This window comes from Vicugna pacos, chromosome 7, assembly GCF_048564905.1.
Source record: "Vicugna pacos chromosome 7, VicPac4, whole genome shotgun sequence".
Lineage (NCBI taxonomy): Eukaryota > Metazoa > Chordata > Mammalia > Artiodactyla > Camelidae > Vicugna > Vicugna pacos.
This window is the reverse complement of record NC_132993.1, coordinates 58035038-58062043: the sequence shown is the minus strand read 5'-3', so window position 1 is coordinate 58062043 and position 27006 is coordinate 58035038. Positions and strand designations below refer to the sequence as shown.

The window sequence follows — 27006 nt, the reverse complement described above, 5'->3', positions numbered from 1 at the left end:
AGTTTAAAATTTTTACTTTTAGTGTTATTTTAGAGTACGTACTATTGCATTTTAAATTCCTTTGAATACTGTTGAGGGATATAATATGTAAAATTCGTTTTTAGACTGCAGAACCTTTCTTTTGGGACATTGATCATCACAACCACTAAAGTTTGTCACATATTCTCTTTTTTCATATAAAAGGGAATAACAACTTGAGATTCATGACTTCTTAAGCTTTTTTTTAGAAAAATAAGTTGGATTAATATCTTTAGTAATTTTTTTTAAAGTTCAGTGGTTGTCAAAATTTTCATTCCCATTTGTATGTCTTCATTTTTTGTAATATTTCTTTATCTCCTTGTGAATTATTAACTTAATTCTTTAGGCAATACAGAATAGTGATTAAGAGAGCAGACTCTGGAATTCCACTTCCTAAAGTTCAAATACCTTTTTCACCACTTGATTTTGTGACTTTCAGCAAGCTATTTAACCTTTCTACCCCTCAGTGTCCTTACCTATCAAGTGGAAACAATAATAGTACCTATCTTATATGTTTTTATTGAAAAATGATTGAGAGAATTCATATAAATGCAAGTGGCTAAGGGCCATTTTCCTGGCTTTAATCTAGCTTTCTTCACGTTTTTCCTTATCTTCTGAAAGTCCCAGGATCCCGTTTGTTTCCCTTCCTGCTGCCACTCAGCTCTTTAAGATTTCTCATTTCCTTGGTGTACTATGGAATAGAATTCACTCTGAGAAATATGTCCCTCCCTTTCAGTACCTGAGGCAAAAATACTCAACTGGTCTTTTGAGGCTAAGGGTTTAGTTTTATTTTGTTTTTAAATGTTAACAACAGTGGGGGAAACTAATAGGACAAAAATAGCAAATAAACAAGGACAATGTTACCAGGTTTCCAAAAATTTACAATAAAATGTGTTCCTAGTTCTTAGATTTTAAGTGGGGCCAGTCCCTGAGTTTTCTTCTAATTCCTCAAATGTTTTAGTCATTTCTTTGTATTTATGCTAATTCTTTTCTCTACAATTCTTATTTCTTTGCTGTGACCCAGGGTTATTTTTTTAAACTTTGGCACTCATGCTTAGTAGGACCCATTTCATGTTTAAAGAAGGTTCCTCTTACCTTCCCTCTTAGTTTTTTAAATTTCAGCTTTATAGAGATATAATTGACATAGAACATTATGTGAGTTTAAGGTATCTACAGTGATTTGATATATGTATATATTGCAAAGTAATCACCACAAGAATGTTAGCTAACATATCCGTCACCTAACATTGTTATAGTTTTGTGCGTGTGGAGTAAGAACTTTTAAGATCTGTTCTTTTAGCAACTGTCAAAATACACAGCAGAGTGCTATTAACTGTAGTTTTCATGCTGGACATTACATCTCCAGAAGTTACTCATTTTATAGCTGAAAGCTTGTACCCTTTGACAGCCCTCACCCATTTTCTACCCTCTACCCAACTCCTGCCAAGCAGCAGTCTGTTCTCTGTTTCTATCAGTTTGTTTTCAGATTCCACAAATGAGTGAGGTCATACAGTATTTGGCTTTCTTTTTTGATTTTTTTTTTCACTTAGGATATACCTCAAGGTCCATTCTTAATTTTTTTCTTAAAGCCACAGCATTTATTTAGAAACACAAATAAAATTCACCTATAGCTTAGTTTTTAAAAAATCCAGTCAGTATAACTTTGTGTTCCCTCTTTGTAAAGGAAGGTTGTGTATGGGCATTTCATCACAGTAACTAGGGTGAGTAGGCCCACCAAAGTGAGGATCAAGAGCTTCTGTGCAATTCATTGGAATTTGGGATTGATTAGAGAGACTGTCTCAGGCAGAGGTTCAGAACTACGGATGAGATGGGGGTGGTGTATGTCTGGGATGGGGGTGGGGTGGAGGGAAATTATAATTCCCTCTGCCCCTTCCTCCCAGAGACATCTTTTGGTCTACTCTTTACTGGTACTGAGGTTAGGGAGAAGAGGTGGCTTAGGATGACCATGGGCTCATGGGCATCAAAGGGAAAGGAAGAGAAATTCTAAGTAAAAGCTATGGAAGGTCAGCATATTTACAGTTGTTATTATAAGTCTGCCTCTCTTCGGAAGGTGGTGTAAAAACACAGGAACCTCCTGTATTCTGAAGCAAAGTTGGATTTATTATATTTTGCTTTCATTGCACAAGGTTCTTGACTAAGATTTGTAGTGTTCTGAGTATATATATTTAGGAAATGTTCCTTTTACTCTAATCGCTACTAAGTTGTAAACAAAAGGATAATGTTATATTCCAAAGATGAACAGTATTTTGCTGCAACTATAATGTTGCATAGTTTAAGTTGGTATTCTAAGCAGAGAAACTAACATATATACCATCACAGATGCTTTTTGTTTTCCGGAGTTTGTTAAAGCTCTTTAGAGCAAAAACTTTTCTGGCTTATTTTGATGTCTCACAGGCCTTTAAATAGAGAGTGATGAGGACTAATCAATTTTCAGATTATTTTTATTTTTAAAGATTATTTTAAAAATGAAAAAGTGCAAATTGCCTTGATTAATCTGTAGACATTATGGGCTCTTCTCTAAGCTCTTGCCAGTTTTGAAACACCACTAAAACATCACTGATATTCAGAAAACACTTAATTGTATACCCCTATCCTAATTAAATAATTTGTACAATTTGAAATTGTTATCTTTTATCTTAGAATATAATCAGTCTTTGTTTATAACGAATACCTAGTAATTTTGCTTCCTTTTCTCATGAAAATTAATGTTCACTAGAAGAAAATGATGTCATTTCAACAGAGAGCAAGGAACACAAGTGTTAACATAGGTAATCTTATTTGTATATCTTTTCAAGGACGTTGTATAAGATGTCCATAAGCTACAAAGAGTTAAAAAACTAGAGTCTAAGGCTGTTACTTAAAAGAAAGGAAAAGGTTATTCTCTTGTATTGGTGCTTAATATTCTTCAATGCTGTTTCTCTTCTATTTGCCACAGGTAAAAATAAGTTTTCCCAGCAATATATATACTTTTCCCCTTGAGCATTTATAGGCTTTAATAGCAACTGTCTATTTTGCTTTTTATTGCCATGGTTATTCAAGGTAAGTATTTTGCTAGCATCTCTTTGAGGAAATCAGTATACTTTACAGACTTTATTGTATTTACACTTTGCCTAGTAGGTAACATAAAATTGGGCTCCCTGAAGGTGTTCAAGAAGTACCTGTTAATGACTGATGTCATCTTTCTACAAGGAAAATAATACCAATATTAAATAACTTCTCCCAAATTGCTAATGATTCCCTTAAAAAATGCTCAGGAATATTTTACTCCTGGTGTAGTACACTTTAAGCAGATTTTACAGCACCTAAAATATATTAGGAGTTTAGTGAATTCCAAGTCATATTGTAGGCATGACTTTTCTCTTAAGCCTGGGGGGTGTTATATTCCATTTACGAGAATATACCTCTAAGTTATATTTGATTTTAAAAGTTGTATGACAATAGTGAAGTGTCTGTTAATGGATAAATGAATAAAGAAGATGTAGTGTGTGTGTGTGTGTGTATATATATATATATATATATATACACATATATATATGAATATTACTCATATATATGAATATTATTCAGCAATGAGGAAGAAGGAAATTCCTGCGATTTTCTGACAACATGGATAAACCTTGAGGGCATTATGCTAAGTGAAATAAATCAGAGAAAGATAAATACTGTGTGATACCACTTATTCCAGGGATCTAAGAAAAACCCAACTCATAGAAAAAGAGCATAAAGCAGTGGTTGCTAGGGCCTTGGAGGGAAGAGGAAATCGTGGTTGGTCAAAGGGTACACACTTCCAGTTATAAGATTAATAAGTGCTGGGGATCTAATGTACAACAGCATTTTGATTATAGTTGATAATTATGTATTATACACTTAAAATTGCTAAGAGAATAAATCTCAAATGTTCTCACTACAAAAAAGAAATAGTAATTATGGGATGATAACTAATGCAATTATGTTCATTTTGTAATAAATAAAAGCATCAAGTCAACATGTTGGACACCTTAAGCTTGTACAATGTTTTATCATTTATATCTCAAGTAAAACTGTAAAATAAAAGTTGTGACTAAGAGTAATATATAGTAAGATATTAAATACTAGTAAGTTACTAATGCTAATTTTTTGACGTATAATTTGTGTTTTAATATTGTCATTCTTGCTGCTATATGTGTATGGATTGTGGAGGACAAAACATAGCAAGAAGTGAATATTGAAATTTGTGAATGCATTCATGATGTATTTATCTCCTCCACCAGGCTTTCAAAAAATTGAGATGTAATTGACATAACATTGTGTAAGTTGAAGGTATACAACGTTTGATTTAGTTATATTTATTGCAGTATAATTAGCTAACACCTTTACCATGTCACATAAGTATCACGTCTTTTTTGTGGTGAGAACAGTTAACATCCAGTCTCTTAGCAACTTTGGCGTTGATAATACTTTTTGTTGATTATCATCACCATGCTGTGCGTTAGATCTCCAGGGCTTATTTATCTACTAGGTGCAAGTTTGTACCCTTAAACAACATCACCCTAAATGTTTTGATTTTCTTCACCACCATGGGATTTAGAATTTTAAAGTGTTTAGTAATTGATAAAAGAGATTGATTTTGTTTATATAAGATGGGAACTTAGAAACTAATATGGTCCCTATATTAACAGATTAGGTTTGATTTTAATCAATAAGCATGTGAAATACTAGTTTTTCATTTTACAAAAGGTGGTTAATGAGGAAGATATTTCTGGTGTTACAAACATAAAATATGAAATAATCTGGGGAAATTTCATCTATGTATTTTCCAACAACACTGTTTAAATTGTATAAGTGAAGCACCTGTAGCATGTATTTGTTTCTTATTTTCAATAGTTTTTATTTATTAAAACTTGGAAGAATAAATCATAGTGAAATACTATCTCTTCTTGAAATATTTGATAAAAAACTCATTTTTTTACTATCCAGAATAAAATAAGTAGGCACTTAAAAATTGGTATTTACTTTTGTTCTCTTGCTTCTCCTTCCCTCTACCCAAAGCAGATTGCCAAACTGAGGCAGCAACTACAACGTAGTAAACAGAGTAGTCGGCACAGTAAGGAGAAAGATCGTCAGTCACCGCTCCATGGCAACCACATAGCCATCAGTCACACTCAGGTGGGCTAACTTTTTGTTCAGACTGGAATAATTCCTTTTATAAAGAAGAATCCATCATTTTAGGATAAAAACAATTAATGTAAATCTCTAGCTCTATTAAATTATGACGTTTAATTATTATAAGAAGTTTTTTTTTTAAGTCATGTGTATAATCTTTTAATAACAGATGTAATAGAGCGGAGTGGTCTCAAGGATGATTAATAACCAGCTTGGGCTGAAATCCTAGCTCATTCACTTACTAAGTAACTGTGGGCATTATCTTACTTAATCTCCCTAATAGTACCTTAACCCATCTATCTCTGTATCTCTTTATATATTTTACCCCTATTTCACTTATGAAGAAATTGAGGATTCAAGTTTTTTTGTCCCCCACCCTCGCCAGAAACATGTACTAACGTATCAAATGGAACAAAATTTGGGAAATGCGATTCTAGACCAAATTTACTCATAAATGTTAATGTAAATTTTAGTAAATCAAATATAGTAGGAGAGCAGAAGAAACTCAAGTAATGTCTCCAAAAAATCTAATCAAGGTTGTTTCACAAATGTAAGAATGATTCAACATTAGGAAATGTATTAGTTCGTTGCATCAGAAAGTCAAAGTAGATACTGAATAACACTGGAACAAAACTCAGTATCCATATGTGATTAAGGACTTATTTAAAATTAAGACACTTCCTAATGTGACTAACTGAAAATGTAGTGAGATCCTGACAATAAAATACTGGAAGCATTTCTGTTAAAAATCAAGTCATAGATGTCTGTAATTATTGATATTATTTGCTAGTAGCTAAGAGGCTCTAGAGAGAGCAGTAAGAAAAAGAAATAATTGTTACCACTATTTGCATATGATACTGTTTAGAAAATTAGATATTTAGAAAACCAAAGTGAATGAACTAAACCATTAAAACTAACGATAGGGTAGCTAAGATGAAAGATACTGACAGTACCAAGTCTTGATGAGGATGTGGGACACCGAGAACAGCCACACATTGCTGATGGGACACAAAATGGTACAGTCACCTTGAAAACAGTTTGGCATTTTCTTAAAAAGTTAAACATACACTGACCATACAGCCCAGGAATTCCACTCTTTGGTATCTGTCCACAAGAAATAAAAACGTATGTCCACCCAAACATTTCTGTATCAGTGTTCATGGCAGTTACTATTTTTAAGAGTCAAAAAATGGAAACCAACAAATAACCATGAACTGGTGAATGGATAAACAACATTTCATACATCCATACAACATAATATTATTCAACAGTGAAAAGGAAGGAGCTACTGATACTTACAACAAGATGGTTAAATCTTGGAAACTTGCTCAGTGAAAGAAGTCAGGAGCCAAGGTCTACATGCTATATGATTCGTTACGTTAAATCCTCAAAAAGGCAAAGTGACACAAAGTATTAGGGGTGGGAATTCACTATAGAGAGGTCCTAGAGAAATATTTTGGGTGATAGAAGTTTCTAAAAGGTGATTATACCAACAATCGGATGACTATATATATTTACAAAACTCAGTGAACTACATACTTAAAATGGGAGGATTTTATTATATGCCAGTTATACCTCATCAAAGCTGTAAAACAAACATGCAGTTGGTAAGCAAGCCTCAGACTTTCAAGAGAAAATTCACATATGTCTTCCTTTTTCTTCTGGTAGAATTAATGTATTATTCTTACTGTGTTTATTTCAAGCACCTTTCCTGTAAGAGCCCAGTGCACTTACAGTATGTCAATTGACTTCATGATTTAATGAAAAAGACTTATACATTTGTTCCCAACTTACATTGAATTTTTGGCACTGTGGTTATGTTTTAAAATAATTATCTTTTGTTATACATACTGAAATATTTGTAGATGAAATATGAGGTCTAGAATGTGCTTTAAAATACTCCCAAGAACAGAAAAAAGTGGATGTTTAGATGAAACAAGGTTAGAAAATGTTGATAATTTTTGGAGCCAGATGTACACCTGAGTGTTCATTATGTATTATGTTTAATTATGTTTATGATTATAATTTTCATAATAAAGAAAAAAGTAAATAAAAAATAGGAAAATTTAATGAAATGATTAAATATAATTGTATAAAAATCAGTAGTTTTCTCCTGTACTAGGATTGTTTCAAATCTGTGATTTTTCCCTTACTTCCTTATCTTAGAACCTAAATTGCTGTATGTATATCTGAATTTATATTGTATTTGAAATGTCAAAATAACTCTGCTCATTGAGTTTCTATTTTCAGATTTACCATGCTCTTTAGTTCTTAATTTCTCTGGCCACAAACAATGTGACACCACCTTATCTTCTGTTTTGTAGGCTACTGGATCAAGATCAGTCCCTATGCCACTGTCAAATATATCAGTGCCAAAATCATCTGTTTCACGTGTGCCCTGCAATGTAGAAGGAATAAGTCCCGAATTAGAAAAGGTATTCATTAAAGAAAATAGTGGGAAGGAGGAAGTGTCCAAGGTAAGGTTACATGGGATATTTGAATCCTTTTTTTCTTTAATATTGTGAACTGTCTCAAAGTCTTTTTTTTTTTTTTGGTGATAGCTTTATTAGATATAATTCACATACCATACAATTTACCCATTTAAAGTGTGCAATTCAGTGGTTTTTAGTACATTCACAGAGTTGTGCAACCAACACCACAGTCAACTCTATAGCTTTTTCATCATCCCAGAAAGAAACTCTGTTCCCTTTAGCAGTCATCCAGTGAGACAATCACTAATCTATTTTCTCTGTGTATGGATTGGCCTGTTCTAGACATTTCATATAAATGCAGTCATGCAATATGAGACCTTTTGTAACTGGCTTTTTTCACTCAGCATCATGTTTTAAGGCTTACCTATATTGTAATGTGTATTAGTACTACATTCCTTTTTATTGAAAAGTAATACTCAATCGTATAGATTTTATTGTCATAAATTGATGAACATTTGTATTGTTTCTACTTTTTGGCTATTATGAATAATGCTGCTATGAAGTTCATATACAGGTATTCATGTGAACATAATGTTTTCATTTCTCTTGGGTATATACCTAGGAGTGGAATTTGCTAGTAAAGTAACTCATAGTTTAACCTTTTGAGAAACTGCCAGACTGTTTCCCAAAGTGGCTGCACTAAATCATTTTACATCCCCACCAGCAGTATATGAAGGTTCCAATTTCTCCATCTTCACCAGCACTTGCAATTATCTGCTTTTTTATTATAGCCATTCCAGTGGGTGTTGAGAGCATTTCCTAATGGCAGATGATGTTAAGCATCTTTTTGTGTGCTATTGGCCATTTATATATCTTCTTCGGAAAATTGTCTGTTTAGATCCTTTGCCCAATTAAAAATTGTCTTTTTAGTACTGAATTATAAAAGGTTTTTATAAAATTCTTCATTTTCTAGATAGAAGTCCCTTATTAAATATATGATTTAAGAATATCTCCCATTCTGTAGGTTGTCTTTTCACTTCTCATTTTCTTTTGAGTTGTATCTAAGAAACCATTGCTAAATGTGAGGCCACAATGATTTATTCTTGTCTTTTCTTCTCTGAGTTTTATAGTTTTAGCTTTCTCTTATCCTTAGGTCTTTGATCCATTATGAATTAATAAAAAATACTTTATAAATTACCTCTGTCTTGGAAAAGAAATCTAGACACTCCTTCATATGAACATATATTTGACCACATTTTTAAAGGTATACTCAACAAAAGAAACTATCAAGTCACCTATGGCTAAATTATCTCTCTAACGGTTTTTTGGAGCTAAAATATGATTTATGTCAAATGTATATCTGATTCTTTCAAATAATGTGTAGTTTTTAAAACTGATTTAATCTCGCAGTCCACACAGTTCAATTTTATGTTTATAAAATTTAAAAGGCTTTTTTCCAACTCTCAATACTGTTTAGCAGATATAAACATTAATCATAGTTTATTGTATATCCTTCCCAGTATATGTGTGTATACTAATACATACTGAAAGCACTGTATGAATGTGCCATAATTTAAAAGTCACCTACTGATAGGCATTTAGATTGTTTTCTGTTTTTATCATGACAAGCAGTGCTTTAGAAAACATACTGTACCCTTGCAAACAATTTCCTGGCAGTGAAATTGCTGGGTCAAAGCATGTACACGTTTTAAATTTTGATGAATATTGCTAAAATTACCCTTTCAAAAGGTTGTACCATTTTATTCTCCCTAGACATTTCATGTTAAATTTTTATGTTATGTTTATTAGGCCAAAAAGAAACCCTTTTGAAATTGTGCCACCTCTTAATTGTTTACTATTAAAATGTTTCCTTCATACATTAAGTAACATTTAAGAATAGTAATGTAAGGAAGTAAAAGTGGCCTAATTTTCTGAAGATGAGATAATCAGTCACATATTTGCTGATTCTAAGAACTGCCAAGCAAAACTATGCTAGATGATGAAACTTACTAACGTAGTTCTGCTTTTAAATAAGTCATTTTCTAATCTCATAGTAGCCATTTCAGAATTATCAGAATTACTCTTGGGTAACCTACACACTTAAAACTAAAATATTAATTTTTAGAACTTTCAAATTTGTGATTAAGTGTGCCTTAAAGTTTTAATAAATCAAAATGTCACCATCAGTAAATCTGCCAGTAACTTCCTATCGATGTGTTAAGTCTTCATACTTCCCTTTATTACTTTGCATAAATATGTAGATATCTAAAATCTGTTTTGTTATTCGGATTCTTCTGAACCCCCTCCCCAACAAAACAAAAAGTTGGTTAAGGAAACTGATTATTATATTACCCAATTATAGATTCAGAAATGGGAATAAAAAAAGATTGTGTTTTATCAATCAATAGGACATCAGTGAAAGATAACTCAAATTCTTAAACTTTTGTAGTTACAAATTGATACATTACTCTTTTACCAATCACCAGTATTGATACTTTTATTAAGGTAACATTTTCCTTGACTTAAGTATCTCAGTTTTAAGAAAGACCTCTGTTATGAAGCCCTCATATATTGTCCAAAATGATCTTTATGGGTTGTTCTGAAAACCTCACACATTTATCATATAATTTTGTCCCCCCAAAAATTGCTCCAATGAGATTTATTCTTAGAATCGTTCATTTTAAGTTTTAGTGTTGATTTGTAATTAAAACCTAAATTAGTTAAGAAGAGGAAAAAAATTTTAAATAATTTTCTTAGTTTTTGACCTAGTAAATTAATATTCCTTTGGGAATTTATTTCCTAAATTGGAAAATTTTACTTTTTCTGTTTGCTGACAAAAATGAGCTAATGTTCCATAATTGAATATTTTCTTTATAGTACCATAGTCATTGTCAGGTTGTAAAGGATGGTATGGTTTTGGTTTAGCAACATTGCATGGATAAATGAAGTTTTTATTTTAGATTTCGGCTTCATTTAACTTGTTTGTTATAGAAGAAAAGGATACATTTTGATCCTGCTTAATTTAATCTTACTTCATTTTCCCTCTGACAGTATTTCTGAAAATTCTGAAATGACAAGGCTCGGAAAAACAGCAGTAAAATAGTGAAAATAAGTTGTAAATAAATAGCATTGTGGTCTTGTCTGTATAATAACAAAAATATTTTAAATGATTAATATATACAGTTTTGTTTGTTAACCTTACTTTATTAGCACACAAATGAGTAAGATCTATCTTTATAGCAAAAGCAGAGTAGAAAGAGTCCACTGGGACAGAAGCTTTGATGCCATTTAGTTGACCATGTCACCAGGAACTCTAAACTGTAGGTTCTTTATTTGTAAAGACGTTGGACTAATGAGCTCCAGGGTCTTCTCAGATCCAAAATATATGATTCTATGATTATAATTTCATTTCTGTTTCTTATTTTTGCCATGCAGAACAATTCATTAGAACTAAGCAGAATTCTTGAGTAGTCCTACTCAGTGAGATACCAAATTTGTAGAATTGTTCTGAGTAATCTCAATATCCCCCACTGAGTACTAATAGAATAAACCTCTTTTTTAGAAATTCTGAGTAATTTTCAAAGAAATAGAAGATACAGTTCTGTTACTAGCTTCTAAAAAATTAAAATAAGAAAGAGTGAACAAACAAAAATCCATACCTGGAATATGACATTTCACTTTTCTTATCTAGGAAGTCAGAGTGATTTCTTGAGCAATTTGACTAATTCATTCAGCAAATGTTTATTAAATGTCTGCTGTGTGTCACACACAGTGCTGGACATTAGAGAGACAGTGTTGAAAGGTGACCCTGTCCTTGACTAGTGGTAAGAGAAGTGCTAACCTAAAGGTAAGGGGCAGAAATTAAGAACAAAATTGGTATCTTTATTCTCTGAAGAATCAGTAATGGTGGTAATAGAAGTGGAATATGAAATCAAAGGAAATTCCATGTGCTTTCTACGTGGATGGAGTGTATGCACTGTCATCGACCTGTAATGATTGTTGCTCTTCTAGCCTTTGGATATCCCGGATGGCCGAAGAGCCCCGCTCCCTGCTCACTACCGGAGCAGCAGCACGCGCAGCATTGACACGCAGACCCCCTCCGTGCAGGAGCGCAGTAGTAGCTGCAGCAGTCACTCACCCTGTGTCTCCCCCTTCTGTCCCCCGGAATCCCAGGATGGTAGCCCTTGCTCAACAGAAGACTTACTCTATGATCGTGATAAAGGTAAGAATGAAATCATCCACTTAAATAGAGAGTTTGTTATAGAGCCTTGCTCATTATACTTTCTTTGTCTTAGACCATTACATCACCTTTTTTCTTTTGTTGAGTGGTGGGATTATAAAGGTTTGGTTGATCTAGGTTTGTTTGTTCATTGGTTTCACGTACCCCCTTCTTTGTGATTCTCACAAACATCTTCCATAAATGTGTCAGAGGAGCACAGCGCATGGTTCTAACAGCTAATGAAAGCTATAAAATGGAGTGTGTACAGCTTCACATCTTATAACACACAGTTTTTTCCTTGATATTGTCCAGAGTTAACAATGACTGTGGTAGAGTTTGTATTTCTTGTGCCTAAGGTCAGATTTTGTAATCAGATTGATTTGGGAAGAAATAATTTCTAAAAATTCTGTTGGAAGAATAAGTATATTTTTAACCAAGTAGGATAAAGTTTAACAAGTACTGCAGCACATCAGGGATTATATTATGATATGTAGATGAATTATTAACTAACACCAATAAGAGGGCAGAATCCCTGAGAGTTCTTACTGCTTGTCAGGCCCAGATTGTCGGCCCATGTTCTCCTGTCCTCGTGTCAGGCACTTGGCTAGCACTGTTCACTCTCTTCTTTCAGTTTCTGGCCCCCTCAGACCCAGACACAGAACATAACAAAGACTACCCAGCCCTCACCTTCCTAGCTTCTTACAGAGTAACTCCGTACTTTGTAGCACATTTACTGCTTCTCACCACAGAGGAACAGATCATAGGCAACAAAAATTTTAAAACATGGAGAAGTTAAAGTATACAGAATCTTAGGATTTTTATGCTCCTTGCTCTGATTTGACCTCCAGTCACCTTCCTTTGTTTCATTTTGAGGAATTAATAGTGTCCCAGCTATTAAGTGCTCAGCCTCCTGAATTTTTACACATGTCCACACTCATAACCTGGATCAGAAACAGAGCATTTTTAGCATCCCAGAAGGCTCTCTTGCCTCCCTTCCCAGACCATATCCTTCCCCTCTCCACCTGAAAGAAACTACTGTTCTGACTTCCATCATCATAATCTAGTTTTTTTCCTGTTACTGGATTGCATAGAAATGGAATGATGCAGTGTATTCTTCTGGTCTAGCTTCTTTTACTCATTTTTATGCCTAACTCTGCTGAGACAATAGATGGAAGCTACTTTGTCCTCTGCTTTTATTTCTGTGGGTGGATCTCAACAAATCTTCCCTTTCTTTTTACTCTTTACTTACTGGAAGCCTTTTGAACTCTCTTCCTCCATTGAGGATGTATTGAAAGCAGTACCTTAGTTAGGCATCTCTTTCCTTCAAATGGGAAGTCTCCTTTTCATATAATGTCAGACTAGGAAATTCCTTTCACTGAGGCATCCTACCACAGCAAACACCTTTAATCACTTCCTCACATTTTTACTATGGATGTTTCATAGTAAAACAAATAAGAAAACATCTTGCTTCTAGTAGGAGTATTTGTTTTGAAGGCAAATTGAAATGTTGGGTAACTGTAACTTGTTTTAGACTGCACAGGTGGTAAATGGTGAAGCAGATCTTGTCAGATTGATTGCAAATCCTGTATTTTTTGTCATACCAGTAGAAAGGATAACAACTTTTGCTAAATAAAACAAAAACAAAAACAAAAACAAAAAACCCCAAAAACACTTTTGCTAGTTATTAGCATTTGTAGTTGGGTTAAATGAAAAGTAAAAATAACAGTGATAATAAGGCAAGGCAGTTAATTCTGGGGTTTTGTTGTCTTCTTTCTTAATTTAATATTGTGGGTGGTTGAGAGATGCTGAACCAAAAAGGAGATGTATTAAGAACATGATAGATGAGTTCCGTTTTCACTAACTGGTTGTGAGATTGCCTTCAGGGCCTCTAAGAGACTATATTCGATAAGGCAGATAGATGTGTGGTTTCTGAAGTTCAGCACAGGTACTGCTTAGATCCTAAGTTTAGGATAGGACAGGATAGGACTTTACTGTCTTTTTCCCAAAGATGTAGAATCTGTTTTATTATGAGAAAGAAGGTATATTCATGTCACTCTTTGCAAGATCTTCAGCAAGAGACATTATAACACCATGTTAAGAGCAACACCATGTTAAGAGCAACACTGGCTTTGTTTGACATACAGGAATGGATTTGAGTCCTGTAAACGTTTAGGCATAAAACTTACATTAATTCTAAAGGATTCAATAAATTGTAGCTGCTGCTATAAAAATAATCATCATTATCATTACTTGTGAGAGCCCCAGTGCCTTCAGGAAAAGTAGAACAATTTACTTTTCATCTACAACTTAACCAAAACCTCCTCTCCGGCCAAATTTCTATGAATGCTCTAATAATCTGAATTCTTTATTAAGATATAATTGACATAGAACACTGCGTAACTTTAAAGTGTACAAGGTAATGATTTGATACATTTATATATTGGGAAATACTCATCACAAAAGATTAGTTAATGCCTCCATTACTTCACATAATTATCATTTTCTTGTTGTTACGGTGAGCATATTAAAGCTTTACTCTCTCAGCAACTTTTAAGTATACAACACAGTATTGTTAACTATAGTCACCATGCTGTACCCTAGATCCCTAGAACCTACTCATCTTATAACTGGAAGTTTGTACCCTCTGACCAACATCTCCCCATTTTTCCTATCCCCTGCACTTAGCAACCACTATCCTCACTCTGTTTCTATGAATTCGATGTATTTAAGATTCCACATATAAATGAGGTTATACGGTATTTTTCTCTGACTTATTTCACTCAGCATAATGCCCTCAAGTTCCATTTAAGTTGTTACAAATGCAAGATTTCCTTCTTTTTTTTGTGGCTGAATAATACTCTATTGTATGTTTATGCCACATTCTCTTTATCCATACATCTGTTCATGGACACCTAGGTTGTTTCCATGTTTCAGCTGTTGTGAATGATACTGCAGTGGACATGAGAGTGCAGGTATCTCTTCAACGTAGGGTAATAACCTGAATTCTGACTGTTTTTAGACAAGTTAGACCTTTTCCTAAGACTTTGTCTTTCTTTGTATATTTTCCTTTATGCCCTTTTATTCTTTCATACCAGATACCTGCCTGCATAACACAAATCTTCTTTCTTCTGTTCCTTTTCTTTTTTTAATATAAAATGAGAACATTTGTCCAAATCGTCTCTAAGGCCAACAGTTTTTTCCCAATAGTTAAACATATATATATTTCTTAGTAAAACAGTGATAATAGCTGTTTTCATACCTCATATCACTATTCGGGTTAGATGAGGTATTGGAGCAAAGTGCTTAACACAACCCTTGGTATATAGTAAATAATAAATGGTGTCGAGTATGACTATAGTGATTTTTTTTTAATTTCTTTAGAAATTATGACGATCTCCGAATCATTTAAGACATTTTTTTGTTTTTTACAGAACTACTTCAGTTTGGGAATTAAGACTTCATTACACAAGTTTCTTAACATTATCTACCATAATTAGCTGTGAGGTATTACTTTATGATTAAGATCAAGTTGATGTTACTAGTTCCTGGAAAAATGTGTGACCTTCTCTTACAATGTGAAATTCCTAGTTCTTAAACAAATCAGCTGCCATCTTTGTGAAGAGAAAATTAAAATAGTGTCTATCTCTTATGTATGTATGTATGTATGTATGTATGTATATGTGTATGTATACATATATACATATATTTTAGGATCGGGAGTGGAGGTTTATGTATTTCAACTGAGTTTATTTAAGAAGCATATGTTGTTCAGTATCTATCTGTATGTCAGGCACTCTACCTAGAGAGTGGAGAAATAGACATGAAGATGTGATTATCTGTTTTTAAAGAATTTATAGTCTAATAGGAATAATAGTAATATAAACAAATAATACATAATTATACAAGTATGTTCAGAACACTAAAGGTACAAATGAGGGAGCTGTCATTTTTACAGTTTCTGAAACTTATATAAGTCATTCGAACTAAAATCTCTGATTCATTACTTCTCTGTGGACCATCCAAATTATTTTAAGATACTAATTCAAGCTAATAATTTGCATTTTCCACCATAAAGCTTAAATTGCTTTTTTGTTTCTTTATACTTATTTCCAGTAAAGAAAAAAAAAAGAAGCTGTAGGTTTCTAATAAGTTTGCATCATTAACTATAAAAACACAATGACACTGTAATTTTGTAGTCAACAAGGATTGATTTGGAGTATCTCAGTATTCTGTAGTTGCTATTGTAGAATAGCCGGTTGGGACATCGTTGGGCACCTAGTTAGGCACATGCCAGTGCGGGGAGGGACAGCCATTGTGAATACATGCTCAATGAAAAATGTGTTCATGAACTGATTGTTTTTCTAGTACTCGTCTGTTACATACTTATCCTTTTCCTGACTTTATTATTTTTGCTTATTCCTAACATCTATTTTTCTCCATGAAGCATGGGCAGTTTGAGCCCTATGAAATAATTTTAGCTGATTAGCATACTGGTTTTTCTTTGGCTGTTTAAGTTGCAGTGCCAGGACAAAAACATGCTGACTATTGAGAAAAGTCCAACCGTTAAGAGACTTTTTTCAGGTTTTGGTTTTTTGCTTTTGGTGTTTTTTGTTTTTTGTTTTCCCGCAAGGTTTTCCCAGTGACCTTCAGACTGAAGGCAGCCTAGTCACATGTGTAAAGTTGCTGGGCTAACTAACCCAATAACAGCCACAGCTCCTACATTATGGACTATGTGGAGAAATCAGAGATCAAGAATAAGAGCCCTAATCTTGGCATCCTTAGAATATGCCCTAGAGTTAGCCTAAATGCTTCTACATTATCAAGCCCAAAATGCAAGGAAGAAAAATAGTCACTTATATAGTGGCAGTGTCAAATATTAGTTCCTTTAGCAGCTCTGCCAGCATTCCTTGATGGTAGCTAAAGTGGCACTGGGCAAACCACAAAATCTAGACTTCAGTCTACCACTTCTAGTTGATCTTTGGCACAGTTCACTTAGGCAGTTGTTATACAATTCTGCAGTTTCATAAGATATTGTGGAAACATTGATTATTCTAATCATGGAGTCAGCTGAACCATTCTACTCAGGCCAACTGGTGAGAGTTGTATTCCAAGAATCCATAAATTGGTTACTTGGAACTTACACTGTATTTTCCTACAGGAACAATACACGTTACGTGGATGGAGTTTCCAAGGGCCAGTGCATATAGGCCTATTCAGCTCATACTATGATATGGGTATTAGGGTAAACTTTGGGTAATAGGACTGAGCAGCCCTTAGTTACAGAAGAGAAAAAAAAAAGTATTACATTTTCAGGGTCTAAGGCTGACCCTAGGCAAGACTTTTGAAAGAGACTCTTTGACATCTTCCATGTATGTTTTAAACTCTCTTTGCATTTGTCTTTAGGGCTCTGTTTCTTAACTTTCTTTGACCTTTGCCCTTACCATACTTTAACCTTCTATTCTCTTAATAGCCTAATTGGCCAAGATTTTGTAGCACTTTCCTTTTGTGGTTTATATTGTGAAAATGCATACACATTGGATATACTTCTTTTAGCCACCATTTCTTGAAAATCACTGTTTTTGAGCCTGAATCTGTTTCTTGATCAAAACATGATTCTAGGATGTTTATTATCCTAGAAGAACCTCTTGGTGGTGAAACTACAAAGAGTGTAGAAATGTTATGCCAAAAAACAACTGTTCTAGAATTATGTCCCTAAGGTCATTATCCCTATTTTGCTTTTTCAAGATGACATCTAAATTTACATATATTCTCATTATCTGACATGCATAAGAAGCATCCAATAAATGCCTTTCCTCTTCTTTTGGAAAATGTTCATAGTTGTACTAATGGCAGTTGCTCTGCTAACTTTCTGTGGTTGAGTTAATTATTCTTAATTCTAAACTAATTAGTATGCAGCTCAGTTCTAGCAGTTACAACCCAGAGTCTAGAATAAAAGCAGATCAAGATTTATTAATATGCCTGCATATATAGTTTCACTTAATCTTCTATTATCTATTTATTAGAATGTAAGCTCCAGCAAAAGCAGGTAACTTTATTTTACTCATTACTTTATCCTTAGCAAATAGGGTAGTGCATAGCATTGGCATGGAATAGTGCTTGGTGGAGATCCTTTGAGTATTCCTGTTTCATGGTATGTCCATTTTTAAAAAATCTATTTTTGTAGCTGTGTTGAAAACATTAGTGTCTTTTTATGTTGTTAAATCATATGCATTAGGCTTTTGAATATTCAAGAAGAATATGATAATCCTCCCCACTACTGCCACCCAAGAGAAGACAACAGAGTAGCCATTCTGAGATTATGCTATCTTAGTGATAGGCCTTTGGTGAGAAAGAAGCCATGAAGTTCAAATTTCTTTTGAAATTAGGGGAAGAGAAGTTAACTGCTAAAACCCATCTCATTTTCTACTCTGATCACGCCTGGGGAAAAAATAAGGTATCAACTAGGCTAGAGGAAAAGAGTATCTGTTGAATTTTTTCTCCCTGTTACCTTTTGTGTTCCTGTAAGAAGAAATATTGACACACAGAGGCTACTCCTTACACTCTGTCTCCTTGTGAGACTAACAGAAGGCAGACCCAATAAAGCTGTTACCCAAGCTGTAAGACTTAGGTAGAAGCATAAAATATTAGACTGGAAGGAACTTGATCATCTTGTCACCTCTCATATCTCTAATGAGGACCCTAGAGTTGAGATAGATCACAATTTAGTAGGGCAGGGAATGTAATGGTAACGAACTCTGACTCTGGTGCAACCAGATTCAGTCTGTGCTCTGCCACTTAGTAATTATGTGTCCTTGGGCAAGTTACTCAAGCTCTCTGTATGTCAATTTCCTTACCTGCAAATTAGAGGGAAAGATGGTACCTGCCTTAGAGGATTATGATGATGATTAAATGTGCCCAGGTGATTTTTCCCTTTGTTATCTCCAATAATATTACCACAATCCTATGAGTAGGAACATTGCCATTAGTTTAAGAATGGGGGACCTAAGGCTTAGAGAAATGAAGTTAAACTTTATTAAATTTTATGGAGTCCAAATGCCAACAAAGATCTTCTGTCGGAACTTCATACTACTTCTTGGCTGCCTTTGCAGGAGGAAGAGCCATTATATAGGCATTCAGCTATGAAAGGGCCTGGTGTGTGGAGAACAGTAAGAAATTGTGGGCTGGAATGTAGGGGTAAATGGTAGGGAGTAGAAAGCAGTGAGACTGGAGAGGTAGATAGACCGCTATTTCATAAGGGCCTTGTAGCTTTCCTAAAAGAAATGAAAAGCCAAGCAGGTTATCTTTCATCAGCTAAAGGACGTGACCAGCTTTATCTTTAAAGATAAAGCTACAGAAATGGAGAGAGACAGCAGGAGGACAAGATAAGATGCTACTTTAATAGCCTGGTCCTATGTCTCTAAGCTTGATTTATTACATACCTTTTCCAGCAACTTTTAATCTGTACTTGTAATATAAATTTCATATATTCCTAAGTTATATATGTGCATAATTCAATCCACAAACTAAATATGTGCTAGTAAAGCTTACTTTCTCATTTTCAGAGCTAGAAAGTAAATATATATAAATGTTGGCCTGTTTTCTTCCTGCATGTCAGCAGATTGTTTTGTGCACCTCACTTGGGAAACCACAGGTGTAGGGCAAAGATGAGGAGGGGTAGCAAGGGCAAAGGAATTAGAGGAAATAGATGAAGAATCAACAGCGTTTGGTGGCTGATTTGATGTACATGGTGAGGAAGGAGAAAGATGAGCATAAAGGCGAAGATCTAACAAAGTTCTAGCTTGGAAGGTGTGGAAAATGACTACCACCATTAATAAGGCAGTGTCTGTCAGAGAAGGGACAGGCTTTAAAACAAATATCATATAAGCTTAAGATTCCATTTGATTATCTGCCTGAAGATGTTACAATACCATTTCCCTTTGGCAAGAATTGGGGAAAAAAGAGAAACACTGAGTTTTACCTAATACGTAGCATTTTGTTTTGCCTTCTATTTTGCACATAGTTAAGTGTTCAGTAAATATGTTAAGTGTGCATTTAAAATTATATTGAAACTTTTTTTAGAAGTTTTAATATTTTCCCCCTGTAGGACACTGTAAAAGCAGTTTAATATGAACAATGTGTTTCAGTTTTTTGAAAACTGATGTCCCTGGAAATTCTTTTATTTAAAAAGCTGAAGAATGTAAAAACTAAGATTGTGTCAGAATGATTTTCCTGAGATCCTTAATTGTATTACTTTTCAATATAGAAAATATTCTACGTAATCAAATTTATTTTCAGCTTAGTTTTACCATTATGATTTATATTTATAAGGGGTATAATTTTAGTCTATAAATTGGTTTGAGGATTGTCTTCAATAAAATGATGTACTTTCATTTTAACTGCCGTATCAGATAATCAGATTCAGAGTGAGTTGTTCACATTCAGGTAAGATTCTGAGTGAGTAGGCAGCTTATCAGTGACGCCAAGTCAGATTTGGAGACAATAATAAGCAGTGTTGTTCTGTATGTCAGAATTATCTTTGTAGAAGCAGCATTATACTGACTGTAAGTATACAAAAACAAAAGAACAACTACAGTTGGTTTGCTTAATTTGTAAATTAATGCCAATTCAGTGAATACTTACTGAATGATGTGATTAAAATATAAAACACCTTCCACATATGACAAGTGGGCCTGACATTTGGAATGTAAGTTATGTCCAGGTTATTTAAAACACGGTCTTATTTGAAACAAAGTTCAAAAATATAAGTAGATTCTATAACCTTCTCATAAAGAAGTTGCCTTTGAAATTTTAGAGACTGTCTGTAAAAGCCAAATGTTCTCCTCACTTGTTCACAATTTGGTATTGGAGTTCACTGAAAAGGCAGGCATTTCAATACAATTGGTAATGCCAACTGGTTCCAAAAGCTTGCTGTCAAGAAATGCTATACAGTTGTTTCTCCTGATTTCATTAGGCCATCAAACCACACTACAGATGATAATTTCATTTCCTGAAGCAAAAGAAGTTATTTAAATAATAGAGTAGTAATTCTGTTTAAATCCTATTTAGTCCATCATATTTCTAATCTAATTCTATCAGCTAACTTTTAATCATGCTCTTTGTCTCTTTGTATGTCTTTGAGTTTAGTGTTGATTGCTTAAGTCTGAAGAAGTCCAACTTAATTCTAAAATTTAATTCCTTCCAAAAGACTATGCATAATCTGTACAGACATGCATAAAAGTAGTGATGGAGAAACTATGTGGTTTTCTAGGTTTCCCAATAATTTTGCAGGCAATGGTTTTCCAGCCAGAGATATAGCCATATTCAAATAGAAGCACACATGTGCATTCCCAAGATTCAACAGAGTCGCTCTTTGAATCATTCACCAAATACACTATAAGTGTGCCTAAGAGGTCTACTTTCTAGGCGTGTATTATACTTTATTAATGATGATAAAAACATCCCTATTTCTCAGATTCTGAATGTTGGACTTTGTACTGTATCCTAAACGTCAAAATTGTGACAAACATAATTAGGGTACTAATTTTCAAAATATATATGAAAATAATACATCTCAATAGATCATATGCTTCGTATTTTAGCACTGGGGGTTGGTCTGCATTAAGTCAGACTTTGTTTAAATAGGACTATTGTATTTATACAGGTATGTTACTGACTTTACAACTTGGCATCTTACAAAGATAATGACACATTTTGTTGGATTTGAATTTCCAAAATCCTTTGCCAGGTAGAAAAGGGAGAAATTGCATATAGTTTTTATGGCTTTTCATGAATAGAAGGTTTCTTTTTGGTCAAAAAAATATGAAGAAAACATGTTAGGTAAAGATGCTTTTAGATTCCTTATGCTTCGAGTAGCAAAAGTACAAATAGTGCTGAAAAAGTTTTTTTTATATAGACATTTTAAAGGCAAAATTCTGAATATTACTTTTTTCATTCTGGGCCAAGGGAGAATATATTATGTGCTATAAACCTATTTTTCCCCTGCATACATGTTATTCATGGTGGTTAGTAAAGTAACATTTCTGCTAAAAACTTCTGTAATGAAGATTATTCCACATATTAAAATGTTCAATTAAATTGGTTGGACAGTGCAGAACTGTAAAGAACCCTGTATTATAATCTCTTGTAATTCTTCTGCATGGCTTATAAAAATTACCCCATTTATTTACATTTTTGAAATACATAATGATGTATTTGTTTTCAGGATTACAGATCTACTTTATTCAAAATATACTTCTCTGGACCAAAAAATCCACTTTTTATGTTCGGTGGTATGGCAGATTACTGTTGCACTGAAGCTTTTATTTATAAGAAATGTACTATACACGGGCATTAGAAATAGCTTTGCAATAAAGGAAGCCCTGTGGTGGAAGTGAAGGGGCAATAGTGGATAAACTGTGCAAAAGGCTGCTTGTTTGGAAATCAAATTTAATTTAAAAGAGCTTTCAATCACTAGTTAATATAACTGCTTTAAATTTACAGACAGTGGGAGTAGCTCACCGTTACCCAAGTATGCTTCATCTCCCAAACCAAACAACAGCTACATGTTCAAACGGGAGCCCCCAGAGGGATGTGAGCGAGTGAAGGTCTTTGAGGAAATGGCGTAAGTAATGTCTTTTCTGTCAGCTGAGATCTGCAAAGCTGTAAAGCTTTTTACTGAGACCAGTTGATTACAGATGAATCAACTACTCCATCCAGCTGATAATGTGTTTCAAAACCAAGATATGAAAGGAGAATTGAATAGGCAAAAGAGATCTTATTGAAGGAGACTTAGCATCCGTATGCTAGAAATATATAGGCTAATACAAAGAAACTTGGAAATTCCTCCTTCCTACCTAGAAAATCTATTTTTAATCATTAAGAATTTTCCCGTTCAAAAGCTGTCAATTTAGATGGCTGACAAAAAGACAATTAGCAGCGAGTGAGTATCTATGTGTGGCTAGCCTAACAACAGTGATTCCACAAGCCAGAGGGAACTCACTAACTACTCCTTCCCTACACGCACATCTAGCATGTGTATTCATTGAATTTAGACTTCCTGCTCGCAGATTTTTTACTTTTGAAATTTCAATATGTATAAATTAGAAATGAAAGGAAAAAGAGGTTCATGCTGTAAATACTTTGCAGAATAGCTCAAAGAAAGAGTGTGTGGCTCTTGGACTCACTTATCCCTTTGTACCAGTGCAGGTGCCTAGTGGAGGCTGCTGTCCTCTTGCATCCTAGAAGGGGACAGGGACTGATCTTGCAGGAGTTGATGGCTTAGTGCCTGGGAATGGGAAGAGAGAAAGGGCTTGTGGATGCTGCTCTGTTGGGCTGACTGGCTCTTCGAGAAACTACTGAAACTTTTTTTCCCTTGATCTGTGTTAGTAGAAGTATTATAGGATTACAGGGTAAAAAGAGGAAATACTTAAAACCAAATATTTGATGGGGTAAGCCCTCTGCCAATATACTTAACAAAAAAGGTCGTTCTAACCTTGCATAATCTTCAACTATAACATGGGAGGCTTTTCCGTGTTCCTAAATGAATGAAAGCAAACTAATGATCTCTGAAAAAATTTGTCTGCCCATTTCTGAAAATCCTTTTGTCTCAAATATCATCTCAGTGCTGTGTACATCAGTAGTCTGCCAGCTGACTTGTGCTATGGAAGATGTTTACCCCTCTGTGTACACTTAACTCATTCCCTGCCATTCACATTTTAGCTGTTTTAGAGAACTCCAGTTAATTCAGAAAGTGCTTAATTTTTTAATGATTGTAAACCTAATTTTGTTTTATGGTTTTAGGTCTCGTCAGCCTATCTCAACCCCTCTCTTTTCATGTCCTGACAAAAACAAGGTTAATTTCATCCCAACCGGATCAGCTTTCTGTCCTGTAAAACTTCTAGGCCCTCTCTTACCTGCCTCTGACCTGATGCTCAAGAACTCTCCTAACTCTGGCCAGAGCTCAGCTCTGGCAACCCTGACCGTTGAGCAGCTCTCCTCTCGGGTTTCCTTTACATCTCTTTCTGATGACACCAGCGTGGCAGGCGCCACAGAGGCCTCTGTCCAACAGCCATCCCAGCAGCAGCAGCAGCTCCTGCAGGAACTGCAGGGTGAGGAACACATCTCTGCTCAGAACTATGTGATCATCTAAAGCGAAGGGGGAGCTGGCCTCTACCCTGCGTTCCATGGATTAGGAACTAGATCTCAGACATCTACCTGCATGGAGTGACAAACTTTCTGAACACCACCACCAACAACAAAATACTTATCAGCATCATAAAGTATCTCTTAACACTGATCTTGGCAGGGACGGAACTCCTATTCAGCAGTTTTTGTGGAAAGCAGTAATGCTTGCAAGATGTGTGTGTCATTCAGCATTTTAAGTGGAGACTATGCATTTCATAGTATGTTTGACAGATTAGTACTGTGTCCTGTGTTTTGTTCCAAATTCTTCAGTATAAATAAGCTCTATATCAGAAAGTTGCCTGTCTAAATAGAGAACGTCTTGCTGTGTTTTGTCCTATGGAAAAATACTGTACTTCAGGATTATGTTTACAATTGATCCAGGTGTTTGTTTCTAACTTCTGTAATACATACAATGCAAAAAAAAAAAAAAATGGCCACAACAGTTGCACAGTGCCCACCCTATGGCCTAGCTTCAGGTACTTCAGTTGAAGTCTAAACTCAGGTAACTTGGAATGTATATCATACTGGGATATTAACTATTTCACAGCTAAAAAGCTAAAGAGGGAACATCACTCTTTTGCCTTTCCTTATTTTATGCATTACCCTTTCCTCATTACATTCCACATTCTTAAAATAAGAAGTGCATTCAACCCTAGGAGAGCGAAAATCCTGGACATGGGTGAACATGAGGAGAACCAGCAAATCTGTGGTGTCTGACATCACTTTTGTCATGTGGTTACAAGTAAAACAACTGTTGCATTCACTGTTTCAACATGTGTAAATGTGGCTTTTTTTTTTTTTTGACAAGTTCAGGTGTTGCTTAATGACTGTTACAGTGTTGCAAATAAAGTGTCCAGTACTAGGCTATACACACACTCCACGATGTGTGTGTGTGTAATTTAAAAACAAGAATGTCTAGATCTAATTTCAGAATAAGTGAAGTTTCACAGTGGATGATTGAGATTTTGTTTGTTTATGTTGGCCATCAGGGTCGTGAAATGCTACTGTTTTATCTAAAGGCACGTTAATATTTAGTTTCTCTTTTGGAAATTCTTTACAAGTTAAGAAATGACACACTTTCGGCTATAGTTTTCCTCAAGCAGTTTAGATGCCTCAGTTGTATTCACATAGAGAGAGAGTATGTTGGTCTCAGACCTCAATATAAGTAAGCAGGTTATATGCTGACCTACAAAAGCAGTAGTGTGAACCTGTCTCATTTAAGCCTCTCATAATACTACCATGAATAGTTCTGTTAATACTTTGGATGTGCGAAGTAGACCATAACCCAAGTAAATAGCCTTGAACTTGCAGACTTGACCTAACATCTCAAAGTGTGAGGCGAGCCCTAGATAGTGTGGACTGGCCAGTGGACGAGCCCAACTTCAGACACTGTTTTCTGCAGCACATAGTATTCAAAAGCAAAGGGAGGTGTTTGTATTTTTATTCCATTGCCTTCAGTTCAATAAAACAGAGTTGTTTCATCTGTACCTATAGTATATGGCACGATTTTCTTAAAAATTAGGGGAACAAGGTGCCTACAGCTACAGGAACGTTTCAGTTCCCTTCAGTCATTCCTGGGTTTTTCTTTCTTTTATTTTCTAAAGAGGTTGAAGAAGGAAGAGGTGATAAAGAAAGCAACACCATTGATTTTTTTTTTAAAGAAATGGTATATATATATATATATATATATATATATATGTATATGTATATGTTTGTGTGTGTATGTATTTTGTGTATTATTTTGTCATGATCTCAATATCTTCTTTCCACCAAAGTTTGCAGTAATATTCTCTCCTGAAGGTGCATTCTGGCTCCTTTAAATTAGTCAGTGTTATATTGTAGGAGACTGTCATGGAAAAGGACTCAGTTTACTTTTGCCATTTTCACAGGGGAACCTTTTAAAACAATCTATTCAGCAGCAGACACCTTTAACTCTAATAATCTCAGGCCTTGATGAAAATACTATATTTTGTAGATTATGGTTAAAGGGAGAAAATAATTAGTTCTGTAAGATAAATATGAGCTCCATTAACTTCTGATGTCTGGTTTAGGATTATATATAATGTGTTGATCTTATGCTCTGCTTTTGTCCAAACAAGATGCAATAGTATCAATATCAATTTCTGAACAATGGACAAAACATGCTTTTTTTTGGTGATGAAATCTGATGTACGATATTTATAGTGACATGTGCTTTTATTTTCTCATGAGAAACTAAATATTGTGTTGTACATTTGTTCTTAGCATATATTAAAGTTTTGAACCAAATGTGTTAAAGCTAATGCTTTGCCATGTAAATTTCCCAGAAGTTGTTGAGCTCAAATGTATCCTACATCCAGCTGTAGAAATTTGTCAGAAATTGTTTAAATTTTGTATATAGTTGTACTGTTTAATTCTAGCCACTGCGCTGAACAGTATTTGAGTTACCATACAATATGGCTTTACACAAGGAAATGTGTGGCTTTTGTTTTGTATTTTTTCAGTATAGAAATTCCTGTGTCTTATTTAAATAAAGTTATTAGTAAAACTGGAGTAGTTCACATGTGTTTTTGGAAAGACTGGGCTGTTAGCATCTTACCTGAGTTCAGCTCAGGGTAATGGCAGTATTCAGTGCTCCTTGAGTTCCTAACCTGCTCCCAGGAGCTGTAGGTAGTGTAGCCGGATCAGATTTCCACAGCCTGGTTTCCTCTTGACATTTAAGTTGCACATTTTCCATCACAAGCTAAGAAGCTAGATGTCTAACTTCCAAGTCTTTGTCCTGCTCCCAGCTTATAAGCACCTTAAATAGAGAAAACATTGTCCCCATGTCATTATTTTATGCTCAAGAATTATTTATTGAAAAAAGTTAAGTTCAGTGAAACCGCCACAAAGGAAGTTGCAGCAAAATTTTTAAAAGTTTACTCTTTTTATTTTATGTTTAGATTCAGGATAAAAGAACGAAAAGGTTTACAGAAGAACAAAGGAGTGCTGATGTTATACCCAGTTATCCGA

The 27006-nt window shown here is 34.5% G+C and overlaps 1 protein-coding gene across 3 annotated transcripts in view; it reads left to right on the top strand.

Annotated features, from left to right (window-relative positions):
- GLCCI1 (glucocorticoid induced 1) overlaps positions 1–26547 on the top strand; it is an 80884-nt gene extending 54337 nt beyond the window's left edge. Inside the window, exons 4-8 of one of the 3 annotated variants that reach the window (XM_072964937.1) lie at positions 5071–5184; positions 7506–7658; positions 11625–11835; positions 22333–22453; positions 23632–26547. In XM_072964937.1, coding sequence (XP_072821038.1) covers positions 5071–5184; positions 7506–7658; positions 11625–11835; positions 22333–22453; positions 23632–23980 — 948 coding nt within the window. In that variant the 3' untranslated portion in view covers positions 23981–26547. Of the gene's footprint in view, positions 1–5067; positions 5185–7505; positions 7659–11624; positions 11836–22332; positions 22454–23631 lie in introns of all 3 variants that reach the window. The other 2 variants (XM_072964936.1, XM_072964938.1) reach the window with 2 other exon arrangements.
- The last annotated feature ends 459 nt before the right edge of the window (positions 26548–27006 follow it).